Source organism: Corylus avellana, chromosome 10 (genome assembly GCF_965113065.1).
Source record: "Corylus avellana chromosome 10, dhCorAvel1.hap1.2, whole genome shotgun sequence".
Lineage (NCBI taxonomy): Eukaryota > Viridiplantae > Streptophyta > Magnoliopsida > Fagales > Betulaceae > Corylus > Corylus avellana.
The window spans coordinates 6,149,680-6,171,965 of record NC_142499.1 but is presented as its reverse complement, the minus strand read 5'-3'; the positions used below and the strand labels follow the sequence as shown (position 1 = coordinate 6,171,965).

Genomic DNA, 22,286 nt, shown 5'->3' with positions numbered 1-22,286 from the left:
CAAAAGAACATTGCCCAACTCCTAGCTAGGTTGTACTGGTGTTGGGGGTGGTTATGGTGATGGTTTTCGACCGGCCAAACTCCAACCCAAGAGTGTTTGAAAAGTCTTTCCCATAAAAACAATCCTCTGTGGCCCCAACTCCACATGTGGTGTGTTTTACATATAGTTTGTCTCTTATGATAATGCCCACTATTTACATTAATGGAACCTGCTGCATGCTGCCTAGTATTACATAATCTCTTTATCCACCTTCTTTTAGTCAGGGAAAGAAATGATGCCTTTGAGCATTGGTTCTAAGTGAAGAGAGGGAGCTAGCCATGAAACTAGCTAGGCCAACCCTAACAAAAGTATAAGCATGCATGATGCATGTACGGTTGATTGTCACGGTGGCCCACGTTATCAACATTAACTCAACGGTAGTTCTTTTATTTTTTATAGGCGGCTTCACTCATCTATTAATATTCAATGACTTAATACTATGTACCAAAACATTTTAATGCAGTTTATAAGTCGTTCTTTAAGTGATCCGACCACAAAGTTGTCACCCATTTGATCCTATATACGTACTCAATGTGGTAGCTCGTTCTGATACTCAAATGGATGAACTGTGTAGAAAAAACTACCCAGAATTCATTTGAACAAAAATAGACAAAACATATAATCTTGGCCATTCAGTGTCTAGCATAAATAATTGAAAGCACTGGAAGCGTGGTGGATCCATAATCAATGAACCTACAACTTGTCAATATTAGAAGATAATAGTATTTTCATACTTATCCCCTTAGCACTCTTTGGTTAAATATTGTAATTAAAAGTTGTAAGAAGTTTGTCATACTTAACCTTGTCAGAAGAAGGTGCTTAATAGCTTTTATATATATATATATATATATATATTACACCTGAGCCATATGGGAAATTTAGAGAGTCCGTTTAGGTTTGCAATTTCAAAAAATGAGATTAAAAATAGCGATTTGAAAACATGATTTTTAAAAACGCAATTAAAGTGTTTGGCAAAATTGCAGTTTAACTTTTAAAATCGCAGTTTAGCGTTTAAAATTGTACATTTTTAAAAAAGCACCTTATTATCTACAATTTGTGAAAAAGCATATTCTTTATGTTTTCAAATTCATTATTGTTCGTCAAACAATCTTGAAGATCTCAGCTTTCTTTTTTTAAAAAAAAAAACAAAACAAAACACTTTTTTAAAAGTTTCTTGGGTTCTATGGGGTTCTATATTGTCCCACCCTTGTTTTGTCTTCTTCCACCATTGACTTCAATTCTATTTCCTGCTAATGCATAAGAAATATACGACGAATATCATGGCGGCTACTTTCAATGCATGATTTCCGCTCAATCCACGCCAATTCCGGCTGTAGGCCCAAAATGCCATTGGTGTAAAATATTACAGCCATTACGTGGCAACAGAAGCCGACAACACCGGTCCCGACGGTCCCACCGGCCAGAACTGGGACGAGACTCAGAGTAGGACCTTGCCGGTTCAGGCCGAGCAAAGCATTCCGCTGGCCGGAGCCGGAATGTGACGTGGAGTAGACCTTTTCCATTTTCCATTTTTAGTTCATTGTTAAAACAAAATTCTACATCTCCACCTGCTTATTTTATTAATTAATGCACTGAAAAAAGGCAAGAACTGCACAAAATTTAATATCTCAAGGAATAAAATCAGTAAGCAAAACCAGCAAACAGAAATAAGAGGATTCAAAATGGCAAGAAAACCATTTTATTTCATATTCTCATCTCTACATATCCAGCAGAAAGGAATTATACCTTGAAACTTTTTCCCCCAGAAATACAGAAGGGTAAATCGAGAGGAGGGTGCAAAATTACAAGTACAGAGAGTGAAGTGGCAATTATTTTGTCAATGCCAAACAGATGAGGCCTGATGCTCTTAGAAACAAACATGGGGAGGAATGAGCTTTCCTGGATTCATAATATTGTTGGGATCTAATGCAGCTTTGATTCTTTTCATGGTCCTCAGAGCCTCCATTCCCAGTTCTTTCTCAAGATACTGATAAATGTAAAAGAGAACCCGATCAGAACAGTAACTAAGTTGTCTGTCAGATAACATTGAAATTTGGAGAACATACCAATTGTGCTAGATACAAAAGATATGAATGAGCATGATACCCAAGTTGTTTCCCAATGCATTTGAGAAGTTGCAGATGGGTATTTCTATTAAATGTCGGACATAAATTTCCTCCGAATTGGGTTGAATAAATTTTCTTCAAACCAGTATATAAAACTGTCATGTGTTTCTTGAACATGTGAGAAATACATGTTTTTTTAATAGGAACACATGACAGTTTTATAGACTAGGTTGTTTTAAGGAAATTTTTGTCCTCCAATGTCTTATAAGTCTAGAGATTATATTGAGATACCTTCATTTTCCCTGTACCAACACCATGTTCACCAGTACATGTTCCTGTTTAGTTGTCACAGAAACCAATTGTTAGCACCATAACTTGCTTTCAGATTGCAGTGTTATTTCATGAATAACTTTTCGGATACTGGGAAGGCAGCAGATTAACTGACTCAAGATAATGTCAAACTTCTCATTACCACAAACATGCAGAAATACTAGATGAACTTATGAACAGATAAGCACTATAATATTATCAACCACCATTGATAAAGAGCGCGCAAACTAAATTCATATTACAAGCAACCATGATCATTCATTGTCCAGAAGAAGAGTACATACCGTCCATTGACAATGCAGTATAGACCATAAATTGGTTAAGTCTCTCGGCTTCCAGCCGATGTTCTTCTATGTTAGGATCAAACAGAATACATGTGTGGAAATTTCCATCACCAGCATGAGCAATAACTGTGCTGTTAATAGGAACAATAACAAGAGGCATGGGCATTGTGAGCATCAGTTCATTTGACCATCCATACTGATAAAGGAACATAAAATGCTTCAACCTAACCTTTATGTTAGAAAAATAGTCATTCTGATCAGACATACCAGACAAGTGGCGATGCATTGAGCTCTTGTTTGGACCTTGATATTAATTCTGCAAGGCGCGAGAGAGGAACGCATACATCCTGCAAAAATCAAAGGTCATGGGATTAAAACTAACAAAAAAAGAAAGGATGTTCTTAAGACTACTAGGAAGCAAATGCAATTGTAAATAAAATCCTTTGATGTCAACTGACCGAAATCATTGCCTCACAATTAGGCACCATTGCAAAGCAAGCCCAGAGTGCCTCCTTTCTTATCTTCATGTAAATAAACATGGAATTAGAAATATAGAGAATGGCAATGAGGAATATTTGGATGGAGCCTCTTATAAGAGACCTCATTAAAAAAATAAATAAAAAGGATCTATACTGGGGTAGAAGCAGCTGAAGTTATGTCATAGGTGCTTGGTCCTACATAATTGGAAACTACTGGGGTCACTTCGATATAGATCAGTGCAAACATTCGCGGATGAAAGAATAATAAGGAATAGGGACTGCAAATTAAGTAAAAAACCAATACCTACTTATCCAAGAAGACCATATAGGCCAGTTAGGGTTTTAATCTTACAAGGGTTGGTTAATGGTTATGGAAATCAACCAGATCTCTGGTATGTTTTGGGCTGAGACTTCAGGTGCAATGGTGCAAATGAAGAACCATATTCTGCATATGTATACATACCCTTTGTGCATGTTAATCTATGTGTGCCACATGCACTAACAAGTTCATTTGAATGTAGATCTGTCTATTAAAAGAGTCGCATCTCCATGCATGTATGTCCTTTCAAACATACCAAACAACAGTACCATTCCAAGGGGATAAAGAGTATAACGTCCAGTTACGTATCTTATATATTATGCCTTTACTTGGTAAGTAATTCTAGTTTTCAAGAGTTTCTTCAATTGAGTCCAGTTACACGTGTACAGCTCGTGGATGCCATACAATTATAATTATATACTTATTGCCAAGGTCTTATTCTCTTTTACAAAAAGATCAGGTAGGACTATCATTATTTAATACAGTAAAATGGTTGGGATACAGGGCCCAGCACATGCTGAGTCTAAAATCCGCATAGAGACATACCAAGTAATTAACATCATACATAAAAAATTATAGGACAATAAATTAAACGGACATAGCTGTGCGGTGAGACACAGAGTTCATGTACGGAATTGAAATAAAACAGCCACAAGGTCCATTTGAAGTTAGAAAAAAAAAAAAAAAAAAAAAGCCCAAAGTTATAGTGTCTCCAATTTTGATAAATAATTAGTCACAAAAGTGAGATTTTGAAGTAAAAGGGTTGTTTATACGTTAACATGAAGGAATAGTAATAACAAAAGGGCCAATCATTGAACATCAATTAAGTAACCACTACCTTCCAAAGCTCCTTTTTATCATCAGGATCTTCTGCGAAAACAAAATCTGAGCCATTGTGCTCTGCAACAATCTTCTGAACAATTTGTGTTTGCTCACGTGTATATGCCTCTAAAAGACAGTAATCAAGAAATAAATTAGGAATCACAAAAGGTGAAGAAGAAGACAGCTTAGGAGTAGCTTCCTACAGGAAATGGTGATGTATTTATTCAGAAATATGAAAAAGCAATGAGAATTTTGCTCAGGTAAGGGGAAGAGGGCAGGGGGAGGATGCTTTAAAGTCCGAGCCGTTATGACCATACTATTTGTTCACTTACATGTGATTGTTAACATAAACTAAGTACATCCTATTTAGCATAATTTTTCAAGTTCTAAAGTGAAATAAACATCAGCAATTATTAAATCAGTTGGTTTTTGGTTTTCTGATATTAAGGTAAGTGCAGATGCACTATAGGTAAGTACAGTAGCTTAATGATAAAAGTTTCCTTCAACTTAAACTTACTTTTAGCCAAAATAAATATGAACAGAAAATATCACTTAAGATAAAACGAGGATCCTGTTTACCTGTGCCTATAAATTCAAACATTAAAGTAGGACTTTCAGGCAAATTTTTTCCATTAGCTATATTGATAGCCCTCACTTGAACCTCATCCAATAGCTCTACCCTTGACACCTAACAAGTAAGACAAGAATATCCGTGAAGAAATTGAAATGGCGAACAAAATTTGCAGCTAAATCCCACCTGTATACCAGACAGCATTGTGGCTATAGCAACATCTGCTGCATCCTTAACTGAAGGGAAATTACACATTGCAACCTGCAAAATTGTTAATCAACAAAATACATATAAGCAGAGGATATGAATATGACCCCAACTGACAACTAATATAGATAGCAAGATTAATTAATTAGACAGAATACTTTTATTGTGCAAGAAAGAAAAAAAATGTCACGTAGAAGTGGCTCAAAGAAAGGTTCCAATGTCACTAAAAACAAAGCTTTTCAATATTACATGGAACAAAATATTATAATTTAGACTTGAAATGACAACAATGATTAACCTCAAGCACTTAATACTAAAAACCATATAAAAAAATTATCTCTATTGGGTCACTTGTTTATAGCCATTTAGAACACTTCCATAACAGTGATGCTTGCAACAGCTAGCGAGCCAGCATATGACAACACCACCAGCAAATATATCGATGCCCATCTTGCAATAACAAATCTTAGAAGCATCATAAGCAAGAACCACGATGTTTTACAGAGGGAAAAAGCAAGACATAAACCTCTGTCTTGATGATATGTTAAGAGTATGAATTTGATTACTTATACATTCTATGCAATATGAGGTAGTTCAAAATATCATTAAATGCAATTTCTTGTATTTTTAGTGTATCTTTTTATAATGTTATTTCTCATCTTTCAGCTTATTTGATGGAAATCAGAAACATGAGAGGATGGAAATTAAGCTTACAACACACAAGTCAAGAAGTCTCCACACAAGCCATATCTTTATACACGGAAAGGACCAGAAATGAGTAAAAAGATCATTCAAATGAGAAATAAGATTCAAATATATCTCTCATCATGGCTGCATAACAAAATAATTATATAATTAGATTTAAGATACAATTACCGATAGACAACCACATAACTCAGCAAAGTAGAAATAATTTTGAAAAGAAACTCCTGCAAACAAAGAAAGAATCAAGGTACCACTGAATACTGAGGAATTTTCTGAAGTCGAAGAGTAACTTCTGTTATTACACCCAGCGTTCCTTCACTTCCAATCACCAGGCGAGTCAGGTCATATCTAAGATATACAAATTTTATAAGGTTAACAGCATGCCTTGCTAAGGGTTTGCATTTTTGTCCACCAACTTTCTCATTTGTTTTTTAATATAACTTCTCGAAAAGAAAAAAGAAAAAGAACAAAAAATGCTAAGTGAATATAAAAATATCAAGAATAGGTTAACAAAGACAATAGAACAAACCCTGCAGCACTCTTTCGAGCACGAGATGCTGTCTTAACAATATCTCCATTGGCAAGAACTACCTGAAAGACAAACAACGTAAGTAATACAGCATTTGGAAACTGAATTAGACATCAAAAGGGTTATTAACAAACCTTGAGATTAATGACATTATCACGCATGGTTCCATACCTACATGCTAAAAACAGAATCATTAAATCCAATATTAAATCAGACAACTGAAATTATTTCTAGAACAGAACTTTATGAGTTTTAGACAAAAATTTATGTACAAAGAGAATCATCTTGTCTTCCAAAATAAATTTTAAGAGTAATGCTATCCTACAATGCTGATGTGACAGTCCAAACCAACCTTTGGATTTTTTTTTTTTAACAAGGGTTAATCCAAGAGTTGGTTGGGACTGCCACATCGGCATTGTAAAATAAAAATGTGGTATATAACATTACTCAAATTTTAATACTAAAATCCAAATATACAATGACAAAAGCTAAGACGGGCCAAAAAAAAAGAGTCTAGTTGTGAAATGGTCATGGACATGGTCGCTAATTTCATTGATCCTATAGCTGTTAATTCGTAAGAAGCAACAGAAGCAGATGAAGGTTTACCAGGTGGACAATTATGATGGCCACTCCTGACCGGCTAAAAGACAAAGAACACATTATTCTTTTCAAGAGCCCATAAGCATTTCATGATGCTTTGATCATAGACCACTACATGAAAGTCACCTACACTTTTGGGACTAGAAATCTACCATTGTCAAAACACGAGGACCCATAGAGAGGAAGGGATCCATTATCCAAAATTAGCATTAGCATTGGACAAAGTGCAACAACTCAAGACTTGCATCAAACAGTTATGGAACTGGTTAAAAGCAAGTTAGATGGCAAGCATCCCACGTGATAATCTATTAAGAATAAGTATGCAAATTCTTTACAATCAGCCTTACTCTAGTATTTGCGTATAGATCAATTATATATCAACTCCCCCCAAATCGTATTTTACTCTTACATCTTCACATATTTCAATACTTTCCTCAAAGTACAGCTGTACAGGAAAAGCTTAAGCGTGTCAACCTGCAGCAAAAGAATACTTGCTAGAGCGGCTGAGTCTGCTCTTAGTTGCTTGCATGAACTTCTACCCCTAAATGATAATTCTGTTCATTAAAAAGACCATTCAGTTTTGGATAACATTTGAAAACAGTCTACATAACCTCGAATTTATAGGGTCAGATCTATGAGCTTAACAATGATACTGAATCCTAAACACTTCTAGCAAGAAAAGAAACACAATCGTAAACCTAATGTGTCGTTATTTATATAGCTGAAGGGGATAGAATGAGCACCTCCAATTCGATCTATCATAGACAAATAAATTGGTCAATTGCCGAACGTTTAAATCTCTTCTCTTTTTTTTGCCGGGGAGAAGGGGGGGGGTGTGCATGCCCTTTTTCTTATCACAAAATAAAGGGTGGAGCCTTTCACCCTCTGTTATTAATGTGAATGAAGTAGATTCTCTTTATTCATTAAGCTCTAGTTCAATCCACAAAGATGATATATAAAAGAAAGTCTTCACTAATGTGCAGAGGGAGAGACTAAGGTGCAAAGCCTAGTAGATGTGCTTAAAGGAATATTTGCAGTATTTTAGTACTTAAACCCCCATATTCAATGGGAGTACTAAGATTGAGAAAACTAACACGAGTAATTTAGGACAAAAATGTTACACCATATTAATCAAATCTTTGAGCTTTTACTTCTGGGAAGCAAACTTGCATGTATTAACATTGTCAGTAAAAAATGAAAACTTAAAGCTAATACAGCAGAGGAACTACCTCACAGCTAAAGAACCCGAACAACGTGTAGCACACATACCCCCAATGGTCGCACCAGGCCCTGCTTGTCAAAAAGATTTTAAGAACATGAAAACCCAAATAGCAAAAACGACTTATTAACTACACCAGATGCATATATTGGAAATAAGATATCAGAACATAATTGTGAATTACTCAAACTCTCACCCTAACGTGGCCATAAATGATGTGGAAAAACTAAAAGCAGATTACATTCACAAAATTGGTTGTTTTAGCTCTTGATGCATACAATTTTTACCTTTTAAGCAGAAAGCTAAGCACCTCACTAAATTCATTATCCTAAGTAACATCTCTGTTATAGAAGAGCTTTTGGAGGGTGCCACACTATCAAAGAAGACTTGATCGTGCAGTTAAGTGTCATATTAGTTTACTAGACTATTAATATCTCTTTTTAGTTTGTATTAGGCTAATAGTATCACGGCATGAAATACTACGAATCTGCCACTTGCCTCCTTGGTTCGGCCTTAATTTCAGATTTATAATAACACAATTCTTGTCATACGTCAAATATCTTTGTTATTACTCTACAAAGATTCAAAGATAAGTCCTAACACAGCCAAGGTCCAAGGAATTCAGATATCACTTTGACTTCTATAGAGAAACACAGAGGAGGAAAGATATTAGCACATAAAGATTGCATGAAAATTTTCTATCACTCTCTCAGTCCCAAAATAAGTATCTAATTAACTTCTTAACATGTCCTTCATTCCAAATTAGAGCAGGACACAACTTGCAATGAGAATCTTGTTTACTTTTTTCAAAAGGATGAGGGTAGTTCAGGAAAATGTCAAAGTAAATGTTTTTACTTTTGGAAAGTAGACAGTTATTTTGGGACACCTAAAAAGTAAACAGGAAACTTAAATTGGGATGGAGAGAATACGTACTAAAGATACTATAGCATTTTTTGCCATGTCAAACACAGGTTTCTCTACTTATGCCATAAATCATTTCAGGTAGTAATGCCAATGTAGACCATTTCCATAGGATGTCAAGTGGGACAACACCAAAGTTGTATATAAATTAACGCAAGCCAACTAAATATAATTTCCTAAAAGAATGCTTTATATGGCTTGCAATACATTGCAGCCTCTGACAGCATGTTTGCATTTCACAGCACATATCAAAATGCACAGTTCCAGGGCATATGCATTTGACATTTTCTAACTTTCTCTTGATATGAAACATTTCAAACAGCATCTCAACTATAAGAGAGAAACAAAATTAATACACCCCAGATATTTCCGATTGAAAACAAGGATAATAAACTAACCAGGATCGAGGGGAAAGAATAGACCATGAGGCTCCAGGTATTCATTAAGCTCCATCCATCCAATCCCAGGCTCAACAACCACATCCATGTCCACAATATGTAATGCTTTAACAGTCTATAATTTCAACAAATGATGCAATATAAGCATGACAAACAATAACAACAATACCAAACAAACTTCTTGTTTTGTAACTAGAGAGAATAGATAAAATATGAGAGAATGACGAATTCAGATTCCAGAGACTGATATCAAGGGAAGAGAAAACATGCTCCAGACTTCAGAGACTGACATTCAAAAGCTCATTACGAAGTGCAGTGTTTGCTCTATCTAAGTTTGTCTTCTATAGGTGACACATAAAGAAAGCAAGCACCTGCATGCTTGCAACAAAAGTAGGAAGGACCAAAGAAGATGGTTGCAACTTCTATTTAGCCTGATGTGCCTAATCTTATTTCAAACATAAGAATGCATACGTCTTGCGCAAGCAAATTTGTAAGCCAAAAAATAACAGTTATTTATCTACAGATATAAGAAATGGCAAGAGAGGCTTTAATTTTTAAACCAAATCTAACTCTTAAGATACAAATTGATCAATACATACTTTCATCATCGACATGTCAATACAAACACCTCCATTTGGAGACAAGGTGTGACCCTCAATTGATGTAGCTCCACCATATGGTACAATTGGGACCTGCTTGTGGATTAAAAGCAAACAGACTTCAGTACTTTCTTGGAAAGGCTATATTATTTTTCATGCACTAGTGATAGTGAGCAAATAAAGCAGATCATCAATTGTGTTGATCTTTTTAGTAGTTAGTTTTCAATTCTCACAGTTTGTGAGAAACATTACAGACTTATTATCATTCGATCCACATGGCTGAAACTTTAATGGCCATTGAGGACTATCCAATTCAAAGGATATACAAACATCTCAAAGAAAAAGCCACAGTATTAATAAAAAGAAATGCATAAGGGTAGGGGCATCATTATTGATTCACAGAAGAGCAGAAACTCAGACCTTATGCTTGTCACATGATTTGACTATCTTGGAAACTTCTTCCTCAGACCTGCAAATTATGAATCAGGGAACATTCTGATGAGAAAACTATCAAGTATAACACATAGTTCATAGTGCATTCAAAGACCAGGCAAGTAGAATTTTTAACTATCTCTAAAAAAACCGCTCATGTTTCCTCATGTCTCAAATACATAACATGCAACCACTTGTGACAAATCTTATCACCTTGCTTTATTAAAATATCACACATGGGAAACTCTTAAAACTTAAGTAAACGTTCATAACACACACATACGCAATTAGGTACATGATTAACTTTCATCTGATCCAACCTATAGTTCTTAATCCTTATAATTACCACAAGCATCATCATGATATGGGCTTCACCATCCAACCAATATCCCATTGCTACCATACAAGCGCATCAACCCTGCACTACATGACGGCTACAATTGCTACCTCTCGCTATTACCATAATCATCGCCCAGTCCCCCACCCAAAGAAACCACAAACAAGGAAAAAAAAAAAAAAAACACTAGCACCATTCTTCTTGACGGCATTAAACTTAGCTACCATACAAGCATAATCACAAACCTTGACATTGCCTGCTAGAGCTTCTAAACAAATACACAGACAGATAGATCATATTTTTTAGAACTCTCCAATGTACTGCTAATAACTATAATTGACTTGATAAAATGAAATCGTGATTTTAATTTGTTTGAAATCAACATCCTTGAATTATTAGGAATAAGAAATACACATGAAGATAAGGAACAACGACGCCATCAAAAATCTTATCCTCAAAGATTAGCATTGCAAATGACCATCTAATCTCAAGTTCCATAAAAGTCTCACCTTGGGAAAACAACCACATCAGGGATATTGACTGCTTTGTGAAAGCTGTTTTGTGGTTTTCCATGTACATACCTCTCATCATAATCCATAGTAATGTTATCCTGCACGACTAATAGTATCATTACGGACCCACGTACAATTCAGCAATCAAATATAAAGAAAGAGCGATAGAATACTTGACAGATAGCCTTCAGTTCATCAATAAGCTCTTTTGGGAGCTCCTTGTGCGAGCCTTTTACCACAAACTCGGTGCTACCTTTGCCCCCAAAGCTGACACCTCTACTACCCAAAAGAACAAAAGATAATTAAACCCATTTATCAACCCATGCATGTGTTCTTCCAATCAACCAATATTCTCAACAAGAATCATTTCTTAACTCAAAACCAAAGAAGAAGAAAAACCCACCTAGCGTTGATATCAGAAGCGTCGCAAAATGAAGGGCTCGGTTGGGATTGAAGGGCAAGTGCTCCAGCTGAGACTGCCAGGGCCGCAGGAAGCAGGGACAGAAATGGGTTTCTGAGTATTGAGCTATGGGAGTGGAAGGCATGGGTGGTGGGTACTTTTGAAGTTTGAAGATTGTGGAAACGTGAGCTTCGGAGATTGGAGTAAAAGAAGCCCTTTGAGGAGGAACGTAGACGAGAAAACCAGGACGAGAAAGCCATATTGTTTTTGCCCAAGTTTTTTTTTCTCTCCTGAATAATCAATTATAGTGACCAAACAAGTCCTCTCTTCAGCAACCAGATTATGCATTAAAGAAAATGACTTTTCAAGCAGGCAAAAAAGTGAAAAGCTTCTGCTCCATCTTCTGTTTTTGGGCTGGGGCTATGTGATTGGAACCACCTTAATTTTAGTATTTTTAAAATAAAAAAAAAAAAATCATGGGTGGTGGCAATGACAGTGACAGAACGCTAGGGGCTGTTCATAGTGCTAACTGTGGCCTTTCGTTGATTTGATCGCCAATCAAGTCATCCCACGCTGATTTGGATGGATAATTGCTCCCTCTCGATCGTCTTTTTATCATAAAATCGATTAAAATTCTATTTTAAAAAAATAATAGATTTTTAAATTACATAATTTTAAGTATTAAAACCACTATAAAATGTTACCTATTAAAAATATAATATATTTCAGTTGATAATTAAGTATATTTTTATTACGTTTTTATTTTTTATGTTGTAAAAAAAATTTGACTCCAAAATTGAATCACGAATAGGTGGGCGGTTAGAAATCATCACACATATGCTATATATATATATATATATATATATATATATATATGTCGACATGAGTTACGGGTAAATTTTCTATCTCTAACCTCGGATGGAAAATAAAAAAATAGTTTGTCTTAGAAAACGTCGTTTTGAGATTTAATCCCAAAACTACGTCGTTTTGAAATTTAATCCCAAAACGACATCATTTTGAGATTTAATCTCAAAACGACGTCATTTTGTCTAGAAAAATAGTAGGAAACAAAATCCTAATGTCCAATATAGTTTGAGGGAGTTATGTGTAATTTTTCCAAAAAAAATATATTGCCATTTTTCCTATGGTTATAAGTTATTAATAGTAGTGCCACGTGTACAATATTTAATTAAGTATTTATTAAAGAAGGGTGTCACAATCCCCACGCAACAAATGGGGGTGGCTGGTGGTTGTGCGACCACCCCCTCTCACAACAGACCCTCTTCCTTTTTTTCTCCTTTTTGTTTTAATCATCATTGTTAATGGGGGCATTTTAATGATGTCTCATTTTACACATGTTACAATATTATTAAATATGACTTTGAATCTCGCCATATAATTTAACCAAAGTGTCATGAAACGAGCAATTTGATAATAGGTTGAAGCTTGGATTGATTTTAAACCCTAAGGAAGTGATCTTTAAACTCCAAGAACTAGAACAATATCTTTCCCATGTTTTTAAGGATGCTATTTCCACATTCTTATCTTGACCAAATAAATAATAACATGTACCATCATTGTGAAATGGAGATAATAAGTTTCAAACTTGACACTAAAAGCACAAGTAAAAAGGAAAAATTGAAAGAAAATGATTTTGATTTTTGAAATGGATATATATGGATTTCAAACCTCGTAATAAAACGACAAACAAAAAAAAATGTTAAAAAAAGGACTAAATTCCATCATCACGAAAGAAGATGTTGGACCGAATATGAACCGGTACCCTTAATGAATGAACGCGGTACTTTAGTGGGTTTCGCTTCTAAGCCTCTTTCTCCTATTCAGCTTTGTTAGTGTCATTTCTCATTTCTTTCTACTTCTCCCGTGTTATGTAGAACAAAGAAAACAACATTAAAATAAATAAATAAGCATTTTTTGTGAATTAAACAATATGAGCATGTAGCAAACGGGGAAAGAGCTCAGCATGCTACATGTGATATACCAGTAGAATCATTAATTTAGACAATGCAAGTCTTTGAAAATATGGATGTGAAGATAGGACTTATTGGGTTATAAATAATCAAAGCAAAAGAATTACTTATTGGGTTATAAATAATATGCATTATGCTGTCTTTGGATTTTATGAAAAAAGAAGCCTATATGTAAAAGTGAAGAAGAAGTTTTATGAAAAAAGAAAAAAGAAAAGCATTTTCATAAAAGTGAAGAAGAAGCGTGACACTTTCAAACCGTTCGATGTAAAAAACAACATGAATTTGATCATTTTAAAATCTACTATTTAAAAAAAAAAAATTGTAGAAAATAATGATAAAAAAAAAACCTTTTACTTGTACTTTTCTCCTTTTGAACAAATGGGTTATTTATATAAATCTTTTCGTATCGAGTTATTAGAGGACTCACAATGCAGAGACATAGACATGTACTTTTATCTAAAATAATTAATTGAATTTGTAAAAAGTTTCTACATTGAATTAGCAAAAAAAAAAAGTTACATGTAGCATTATTCAGGAAAGCCATTTTATTTTCTCCTACTATTTCTCTTCCACGTCTCTCTTTTCCCAAAATGTTCACTTACTATTTATCTCTTCACATTTCTTTTTTTCAAAAAGTTGAAAAATAGGATCTTTAGGAAAACTACAATCCTTATAAAAAATAAAAAATAAAATAAAATTTAAATGATATAGATAAAATAAAATAAAAGATAATCTAATGTACATATGATGTCTTTTAAAACTCATTAGTTAAAGTAGATAAAATAAATTTTGATTAGCCATTTTATATAAAAATATTCATAAACGACTGTGAATGCTTTTTTACTGGGTGTGACAAAAAGGTAAAATCCCGTTTAATTCTCATTTGAGGGGTAATGTTGCCATTTTGATTTAGAACGACTTCCTATCCCGCTCTTGGATCAAATTCGATATTTGAAGCAGCCAAAGATGATCGGACACGTGTCCAAAAATTTTCACCCCATCGACTGGTTTTCTATAATACCGCTCATTTATCATTTTGAAAAATTTGCCAATTTCGACACTCTCAATCGAAGAACCTCTAGCTCCTCTTCCTCTTTTTTATACCTTCAAGAAGAAACCCAAACCCCTCAGAAAACCCTAGCATAGAAATCTCAAGGTAAATGCATTGTCTTTCTCAGATCGATTCGTACTGGTAACCACGAGCTTGGGCCGCCGCTTGAATCTCGTTTTCATTTGCTTGCCGGAATCTAATTTTTCGGGAAATCTCATTTTCCTGGGAAATACGCGTTTCTAATTTTCTTTCTTTGCACGTTTTGATCTAATTCATACTTTGTTTGTGTGTTTTTCTTTTTGGTGTTTCAGTTGAAGTGTGACAATGCCGGAGTCCAGGGACAGGCGGTCGAGGCCGGTGGACTATGCGGCCGTGTTCGTTCGCCGGAGAGCGGCTGGTGCCGGATTTATTCTAGAGGACCAGGAAACGGGTCCGAATTTGTTCGACACCCCGGTCAGGCGGGTGACGACTGCTACGACTCCGTCGACACGTGGGCAAACAGCGTTGGGTACCACACGAGGTGGTGGGTTCAGAAGAGGCGGATTCGGAACACCAAGAAGTGTGAGTAGACGGGTTCTGTCCGGGTCTCCGGCCACGGGTCGGGAGAACACTCCAAGTACCTCGCGGGGATCGGTTCGGAACAGGCCCAGGAGCAGTGTGTTACCTTCTTGGTACCCGAGAGTTCCTCTTCAAGAAATCACTTGGGTTATGCGGGTAATTATGCTGCTTTTTCTTCAGCCTTTTGATACTCTGCTATTTGTTTTTGGTTAGATCTTGATTGAATTATTTGGTTAAATCAGATACTTTTGTAGATTTTCATGGGTTAATCGTTGTTTTGCGGTATAAGAATCTTCCTGCTTTTGATAGATGAAGTAGGGATATTAGATGGGTTTTTTATGACGAATCTTGCGTAGTTGAGATGAATAGTAAGGGCATTTAATGTGCCTTCAATTTTTTCTTTTTATGTCTTGGGTGATATAAATTTTGAGGAACAGGTGTAAGTACAGTTACTTTCAGTTCGAAAATTATCACTGTTCTTAAATTGTTACTCTAATTTATTATTTCCAATTTGGTTGTGCTGCTGTTTTGGGCTATGATTCAAGAAAATAATGGTGGAGTTAAGTTTTGTTGAATTTAGTTCTTGAATCAGCAGTTTTGTTAGTTTCTCTGTTCGGTACAAAAACAAATTCTTGTTCTCATATGGATAATTAGGTGACATTGCGTTTCTTATTCTTCTTATCCCTCTCTCTCTCTTTCTCTCTCTCTCTCTCTTGATTTATTTGTTATTGATGCGGTTGTGACAAATCCGATTCCAATGCTTCTGCTCTTGATAATTGAGTGATTCTTTTGAGAGTTTGTATTATGCGTGTATCTGTAACAAAATATTAGTGTGTTAGTGTTCTTTATTAATGAAAATTTGGTATATGGTTAATTATATTTGTGATTTTATATAATCTAGATGGTTATATTTGCTACTGAATGTTTTACTCTTGTGTCTTCTTTGTTACGTTTGAATGTTTAACAATCTATTTTATATAATCTAGATGGTTATATTATGAAACTTCGGGATCAAATTGGGGGATTATTTCTCCATCAAGGTCATTCTTCGCATATATGCTTGAGTTTGTCCTTCAATCATAATTCATGATGAGTTGAATGTTCATGCCAATTGATGTTAATTTATATTTCCCTAAGAAATTAGGTTGGAAATTTTTTTTTGTCAACAGTGTTGATCAAGCTCCCTTCGTGCTCTGATATTCTTTATCATTGTGTTAATAGAATTGGCAATATTTATCTCATCTTTTATCTATGACTTGCCAGTGTATTTATTTAATAATTTTGAATTTTTGGCCAATACTTCACAATACTGCCACTCCTTTTCCCTTTGATCGTGGGTGATATGTATCCTCTAAACCAAATTTGAGAGCCACCCAATACGCTTAATCGTTGTGTTTGATTTGTCTGACCTTCAGATGCTCCACTTAGAGCATCTAAATCAAATGGCTACTACAAAGCCTTTGCTACTGCCTGTAGGCCAAGTATCAAGGAAACTTCACTATTCTCAACTTTTTGAAGAAACAAGATTGGTCTTTTTGTATTTAATCTCAATTGGGATACATTTCCCTTTTGATAATTACATTTTTGCATTTGGTAGTTGTTTGGAGGTGTTTTCTAGGTAACTGATAAACTTGATTCTGGATATACTCTATTCTTAGGCAATTGAAAGGAGAAGAGCTCGGTTGGGAGATGTCGAAGGCCTAGAAATCGAGAGTCCTGTTCCTGAGGGCCAAAGGATTCTTGACCCTTCTGCACTAGTGTCAGGTGCTCAACTCGAGCACGATCTCTCTTTGATCTCTCCAAGGTCAGCTGTCAAGCCTCGAACACCTGCTGTCGGTAAGGTTCCAAAGATCTTGCTTGAAGTAGCTAATCAAAATGCTGGAGGAACAGAGTTTCTCACACCACAGAAGAAACTCTTGAATTCAATTGACATAGTTGAGAAAGAGGTGATGAAGGAATTGCAGAAACTGAAGAGAACCCCTAGTGCAAAGAAGGTGGAGAGAGAGAAAAGAGTTCGTACTTTGATGTCAATTCGTTGATTCTGTTCAACTTCACAGTGATTAGAACCATGACAGATCAGAGCACCCAGAAATCGAAAGACAGAAGGGACGAGATTGATCATCACTTGATGATATTTGGACGGTGAGATTGATCATCATTTGATGATATTCCGGGACTCTTGAAGTAGATGTAGATATATCTCATGTTTTCTCTACTTGAATTCGTTTATAACACATCTAGCCAATTGTCATTCTTTGATAGTCATGTGTGGGGCTAGTAGCTATCGTATGAATCTGATGTACATAATGACAACATCTCACTTTCAATTACACTACTTCAAAAGGCCTTTTGCTAATATACCATTACTTTTCGAGGATTGTAAGGAAGCATTAGGTTCTGTTTAATAGTTTTTATTGCATTCTACTAAAATTATACGAAGAAAACTATTTTCATATAAAAATTTTATTGCATGCAACTCTTAATAATAACAACAAAATTACATTTCCAGCAGCCATTGCACTGTTTTCATCATACCATATATTTTAATAGTTAGTCATTTGGTAATAGTAAGAGACATTCAAGTAATTCTGACCAAAGATACACGAAGGCACCACCAAATCCAATCCAGTTGTTTAATACCATATTTTCAAATTTTATCAGAACTAAACCACATTACAAATACCCAAGGGCATATATAGTCTGTGAATCCCAAAACTCCTTAGTTTGCTTCAACGTCTCAGCACGTTCTGCAATTAACCTCTCCTTCCAATTGTCACTGCACCTGCAAGAAGTTTCAGGGGTCAGTAATGGTGAATTTTCCTGGTTCGAAGAAACGAGGTTTTATAATAACTCTTCACCTTCTTTTCATGAGAAGATGCAATTCTACCATGCGCACTGCTTTTGTATATACTCCAGCCTGTAACAGGAAAGATAAAAAAGTTTGGATCAAGTAAATAACATAAAATTTCATTCTTTCAAAATCTAGATAATGTGCTTATAACAATAACCCCAAGAGGTCAACGGTTAAATAATTTCGGGTTAATAAGAATCTTTGGTTTTGATCAAGAGGGCAAGAGAAATTCAAAAGTTTATTACTGCCAACAGAAACCCTCTCAAAAAGTTTGCTAAAGAAGATAAACTCTGGAAAGATTATAAAATATGGTATTTTATCAAATACATCCCAGTAGAAGGGAACATCATAATACATGTTTTATTGCCGAATATGAACCTCTATTTGTATTTTGTTTCCTAATTAAAACTTTCAAATTTAATACTTTACTGAATTTGTCACAGAAAATGAATACAAACCTCTCTGCAAATTGGGCACTTTGATTCCGGAGTTGCAGCTTTAAGGCCTTGGAAATTCAACACAGAAGCAGCTGAGCAAGCACATGACTTGCAAAAAAGATGACCGCAACTCAAAGCATATGGATTAAAGACACCATCCTGTGAGAGCATTATTAAATACACATAAGAGAACAAATACAAAATGCAAAATTTCTTCCTTAGGAATGCAACTGAAAGTAAGATCTTACCAAGCAAATGGCACAAGTCAGATCATATTCTAGCTTTATAGAATGCGGAAGCATCAATGTCATTACAGGCTGGGTTGCATCAAAATCACAAGAAAACTGACCAGAAAACTCATTAAGCTTTCCATCATTTGATCCATTAAAATTCAAATAGAAAGCACCCAATTCTATAAGCCAAGGTGATTGCAAAAGCTCAATGTGTTCAGCCTGCAACTTCGACTTAAAATTCCTCCCATTTGCAGAGCAATGAACCTAAAATAGAAGATGCAAAACACCAAAAATCACTGCTTGATAATAATTGATATAGAGGAATATTAACCAAATTAGCAAGGATAGTGAGCAGCTATAGTCTTGTGCATACCTTATCATATTTCTTAAGGATTTTTCTGATTGCAATTGCATTCATTGTGACATATTCAACCAACATTTGTCCTTCTAGTACCATGGCTTGTTGATCATTCTTGAAGAAATGACGCAAGTGCAATAAATATCTCTGCATTCCAGTAGCAACATGAAGATGAAGGAGATGCCTAACTCTTGAACTAAAGCAACCAGCTATTTCTGAAGCTTCCTTTGTCAACTCAGAAAAGAACTTTTGATCACACACTGCAGAATGCACAAAGCTTCATAAGAGGGACTACAAACTACTAAATAAGCAAATCATGAGTTTAGAGTATGTTAAAGAAGCAAAATCAATCACTGTACGACAAAAACGGTTGTGTGGCAAACATCGAACTTTAAAATCTTTTAGCAACTAAAACCTAACAAAACACGCATCGATGAAGCCTTATGCTTGAATGCCACCTGAATAGGTACGGAATAATTGTACATCTTCTCAAAAGGGACCAAAAACCATTCCTCTTCCTTTGCCTTTCAGATGCAGAAATTAACAACTCAGATGAAGATGCACATTTACAACCTAACAATGAATACATTAGTCGATTGAAAAAAGAGACAAACAACCTGGATATATACCATAACAATATTAACAAACTTTCAAGTACCTCTAAATGTTCTATTAGAGCATTTCCAGCAGTGTAGTTAAAAATGAGATATTAGCTATATTTAGCTATTTTTACCATTTTTATTTTGCTCTAACAGAATAGTTTCATATTAGCTATTATACCTTAACCGCTACAGTGAATAACTTCATATTGTTATTCACTGTAGCACACTAGATTGTTGAATATAATATTATTTCTACATTATTTTCTCTCTCTTCTCTCTCTCCCTCAACATTTCTCTCTCTTCTCTCTTCTCTCTTCTCTCCCTGCCTCAACGTTTCTCTCTCTTCTCTCTTTTGTTCATGAATTTATGATACAAATTCAAGTCTTTTGAATCACTAAAAACTACCCAAAAAAAAATTGAATAGCAAAGCGAAAGTGAAAGAGAGAGAGAGCTAATTGCAAAGATGGCCAGGGGGTTTGGGTTAAGAGGAAATAGCTAGTCATGGGATGTTTGGGTTTGGGTTGAGAGGGAAGAGGCAGAGCGAGAGTGAGAGAGAGAGAACTAATAACAGAGCTGGCCATGGGGGGTTTGGGTTGAGAGGGAATAGCTGGTCATGGGAGGTTTGGGTTTGGGTTGAGAGGGAAGAGTGAGAGAGAGAGAGAAAAGTGAAAAAATAAATAAATAAATAACGATTAAAAAATAATATTTACAAAAATAGAGAATGAAACAAAGAATCTGTTGGAATTAGTATTAAAAAATGAGTAGATAAAATAAAAAATTGTGCTTTTTGATTAGGTAGAATACCTCTTACTGCTAGAGATACTCTTACATGAGCCATAAAATCTCGAGATTTCAGACCATTAGATTAGATGTGTAGTGTGTGTGCGCCCCCATTAAGAGGGTGAAAAATCAGGAAATATCATCTAGGATACACCTTCAAAATCCTAAGAAGGGTCCCAAACTCCAATAAAGGTATGACACAAAAAAAACCTTGAAATTCTATTGAGGTTTTTTCAGAGCAAATTGCCTAACTTTATCTCAACTCAATTACCTAGCCATAAAATCTCAAGATTGCAGGCCATTAGATAGTTGTTACATGGCTGTGTACCCATTAAGAGGGTGAAATACCATCTAAGATACGCCCTCAAAATCCTAAGAAGGGTCCTAAACTCCAATGAAGCCTGAAGGTATGACATAAAAAAACCATGAAATTCTATTGGGGTTTATTCAGAGCAAATTATTCGACTTAACCACCGGTCCACCGGAGATTTCCCCGCCGCCCGCCGGCACTACGCCGGCGTGACACCGGTGGTCTATTCATTGTTTGCAGGCGTCCCACATTCAGTCTCACCGTCAAAAATCCACATCAACAAAATTGAAAGTTTTTGCTGTCGTTTGCTTTACTAATCAGCACTTTATCATTGTCATTTCCCAACATTTTTCATCAATCAACAACCCCATAAATCGAACAAGGTCAATATCTAGAGGATAAATTATAATCAATATTAATAACTCCCCAAGAAACAAAAAACTTAAAAAAAATAAAATAACCTTACATGAGCAAGATTCACATTGACATTCAGAATTCCAAGAATCACCGACGGCTTTGCAACTCCGACAGTTCTTTAGGACTTTCTTGAGGCGCTTATACTCGACATGGGAACATTTCTCCAAGAACCGCTCCTGGTCTCCGTGCAGGTACTCCGCAAAAGACTCCCCGAATTTCATTTTCTCCTCACAACCTTAAATTCACCTTCCCAACCCCTTTAAAATACCTTTAGCTCACTTTTTTCCGTTTGGTTGATGAGAAAATTTTTGCCTTCCTCAGTTTTCTCAACAGAATTTGCCGTTGCAATTGTGAATATTGCTGCCAATCAAAGAGAGAAACGGTACACGCGGTTTCAGGGCTTTTTTGTAGGCAACTCAGGCAAGATTGTAACTTGCAAGCGCGTAACCAGGGAGTGTATGAAGTTTTGAACCATTTACCATCCGCGATTTCCTCCACAATTTATTTATTTATTTTTTTTTTTTTAAGCTGGGAGGATAAATATGACCGCTCAGAATAAAATATATTAAAATTTAATATATCGTGCCACGTAATTAAATCGTTCAAAATTTTAAAATAAATATGAAATAAAATTATAAATCACTTAAAAAACATGATTTTAACGAATATGACATGGATGTGAAGAGTAATGTTATTATTTATGTTCCTAAATGGTAGTTCAATCGGTTGGAATCACGTCTAATGAAGCCGATGTCATTAGGTCAAATCTCCTTCCTCCTTTTGTGCGGACATATCAAAAAAGTCGTTGATCTCAACTTTACATATTTAATTTCTTATTTGCCTTATCCCTAGTAGTCGTATTTTCTTTTTATTTTTGGTTCCTATAAAATTTTCTAATGATGATAAACTTATGTTGGTCATAATAAAAG

The 22,286-nt window shown here is 35.3% G+C and overlaps 3 protein-coding genes across 6 annotated transcripts; 1 reads left to right on the top strand and 2 right to left on the bottom strand.

Moving 5' to 3' along the window:
• Positions 1-1,702: 1,702 nt before the first annotated feature.
• On the bottom strand, positions 1,703-12,170 carry LOC132191826 (FAD-linked oxidases family protein). 3 transcript variants are annotated; one of them, XM_059606936.2, is made up of 18 exons: positions 11,773-12,165; positions 11,543-11,648; positions 11,367-11,467; positions 10,509-10,557; positions 10,089-10,181; positions 9,490-9,604; positions 8,181-8,241; positions 6,486-6,522; positions 6,352-6,413; positions 6,074-6,170; positions 5,097-5,171; positions 4,919-5,027; positions 4,356-4,465; positions 3,178-3,240; positions 2,987-3,066; positions 2,720-2,850; positions 2,397-2,440; positions 1,703-2,026 (listed from the first exon to the last, which is right to left on the bottom strand). In XM_059606936.2, the coding sequence occupies exons 1-18, from the start codon at positions 12,027-12,029 to the stop codon at positions 1,907-1,909; spliced, it is 1,710 nt and encodes a 569-aa protein (XP_059462919.2). In that variant the 5' UTR covers positions 12,030-12,165; the 3' UTR covers positions 1,703-1,906. The 3 variants fall into 3 exon arrangements, with proteins under 3 accessions (XP_059462919.2, XP_059462920.2, XP_059462921.2); XM_059606937.2 differs by having other exon boundaries at positions 11,543-11,645; XM_059606938.2 differs by lacking the exons at positions 1,703-2,026; positions 2,397-2,440 and having other exon boundaries at positions 2,762-2,850; positions 2,949-3,066; positions 11,773-12,170.
• A 2,657-nt stretch (positions 12,171-14,827) lies between these two features.
• On the top strand, positions 14,828-17,737 carry LOC132161755 (protein POLYCHOME). The gene is made up of 3 exons (XM_059571939.2): positions 14,828-14,916; positions 15,123-15,525; positions 17,028-17,737. The coding sequence occupies exons 2-3, from the start codon at positions 15,136-15,138 to the stop codon at positions 17,406-17,408; spliced, it is 771 nt and encodes a 256-aa protein (XP_059427922.2). The 5' UTR covers positions 14,828-14,916; positions 15,123-15,135; the 3' UTR covers positions 17,409-17,737.
• Positions 17,738-17,824: 87 nt separating this feature from the next.
• LOC132192142 (SPX (SYG1/Pho81/XPR1) domain-containing protein / zinc finger (C3HC4-type RING finger) protein-like protein) lies at positions 17,825-21,843 on the bottom strand. 2 transcript variants are annotated; one of them, XM_059607385.2, is made up of 6 exons: positions 21,407-21,843; positions 19,264-19,508; positions 18,906-19,154; positions 18,679-18,816; positions 18,228-18,286; positions 17,825-18,151 (listed from the first exon to the last, which is right to left on the bottom strand). In XM_059607385.2, the coding sequence occupies exons 1-6, from the start codon at positions 21,576-21,578 to the stop codon at positions 18,043-18,045; spliced, it is 972 nt and encodes a 323-aa protein (XP_059463368.2). In that variant the 5' UTR covers positions 21,579-21,843; the 3' UTR covers positions 17,825-18,042. The 2 variants fall into 2 exon arrangements, with proteins under 2 accessions (XP_059463368.2, XP_059463369.2); XM_059607386.2 differs by having other exon boundaries at positions 17,825-18,145.
• Between the last annotated feature and the right edge of the window lie 443 nt (positions 21,844-22,286).

What these genes read in the sequence shown, in the direction of transcription:
- LOC132191826 (XM_059606936.2), bottom strand. Translation starts at nt 12,029, where the DNA reads ATGGCTTTCTCGTCCTGGTTTTCTCGTCTACGTTCCTCCTCAAAGGGC. An exon ending in TTGACATGTCGATGATGAAA is followed by an intron (nt 9,605 to 10,088) that starts GTATGTATTGAT and finishes TTGAAATTATAG; the next exon opens with ACTGTTAAAGCATTACATAT. An exon ending in TACTGCATTGTCAATGGACG is followed by an intron (nt 2,441 to 2,719) that starts GTATGTACTCTT and finishes ACAACTAAACAG; the next exon opens with GAACATGTACTGGTGAACAT.
- LOC132161755 (XM_059571939.2), top strand. Translation starts at nt 15,136, where the DNA reads ATGCCGGAGTCCAGGGACAGGCGGTCGAGGCCGGTGGACTATGCGGCC. An exon ending in AAATCACTTGGGTTATGCGG is followed by an intron (nt 15,526 to 17,027) that starts GTAATTATGCTG and finishes CTCTATTCTTAG; the next exon opens with GCAATTGAAAGGAGAAGAGC.
- LOC132192142 (XM_059607385.2), bottom strand. Translation starts at nt 21,578, where the DNA reads ATGAAATTCGGGGAGTCTTTTGCGGAGTACCTGCACGGAGACCAGGAG. An exon ending in TCAATGTGAATCTTGCTCAT is followed by an intron (nt 19,509 to 21,406) that starts GTAAGGTTATTT and finishes TGCATTCTGCAG; the next exon opens with TGTGTGATCAAAAGTTCTTT. An exon ending in TGACTTGTGCCATTTGCTTG is followed by an intron (nt 18,817 to 18,905) that starts GTAAGATCTTAC and finishes ATGCTCTCACAG; the next exon opens with GATGGTGTCTTTAATCCATA.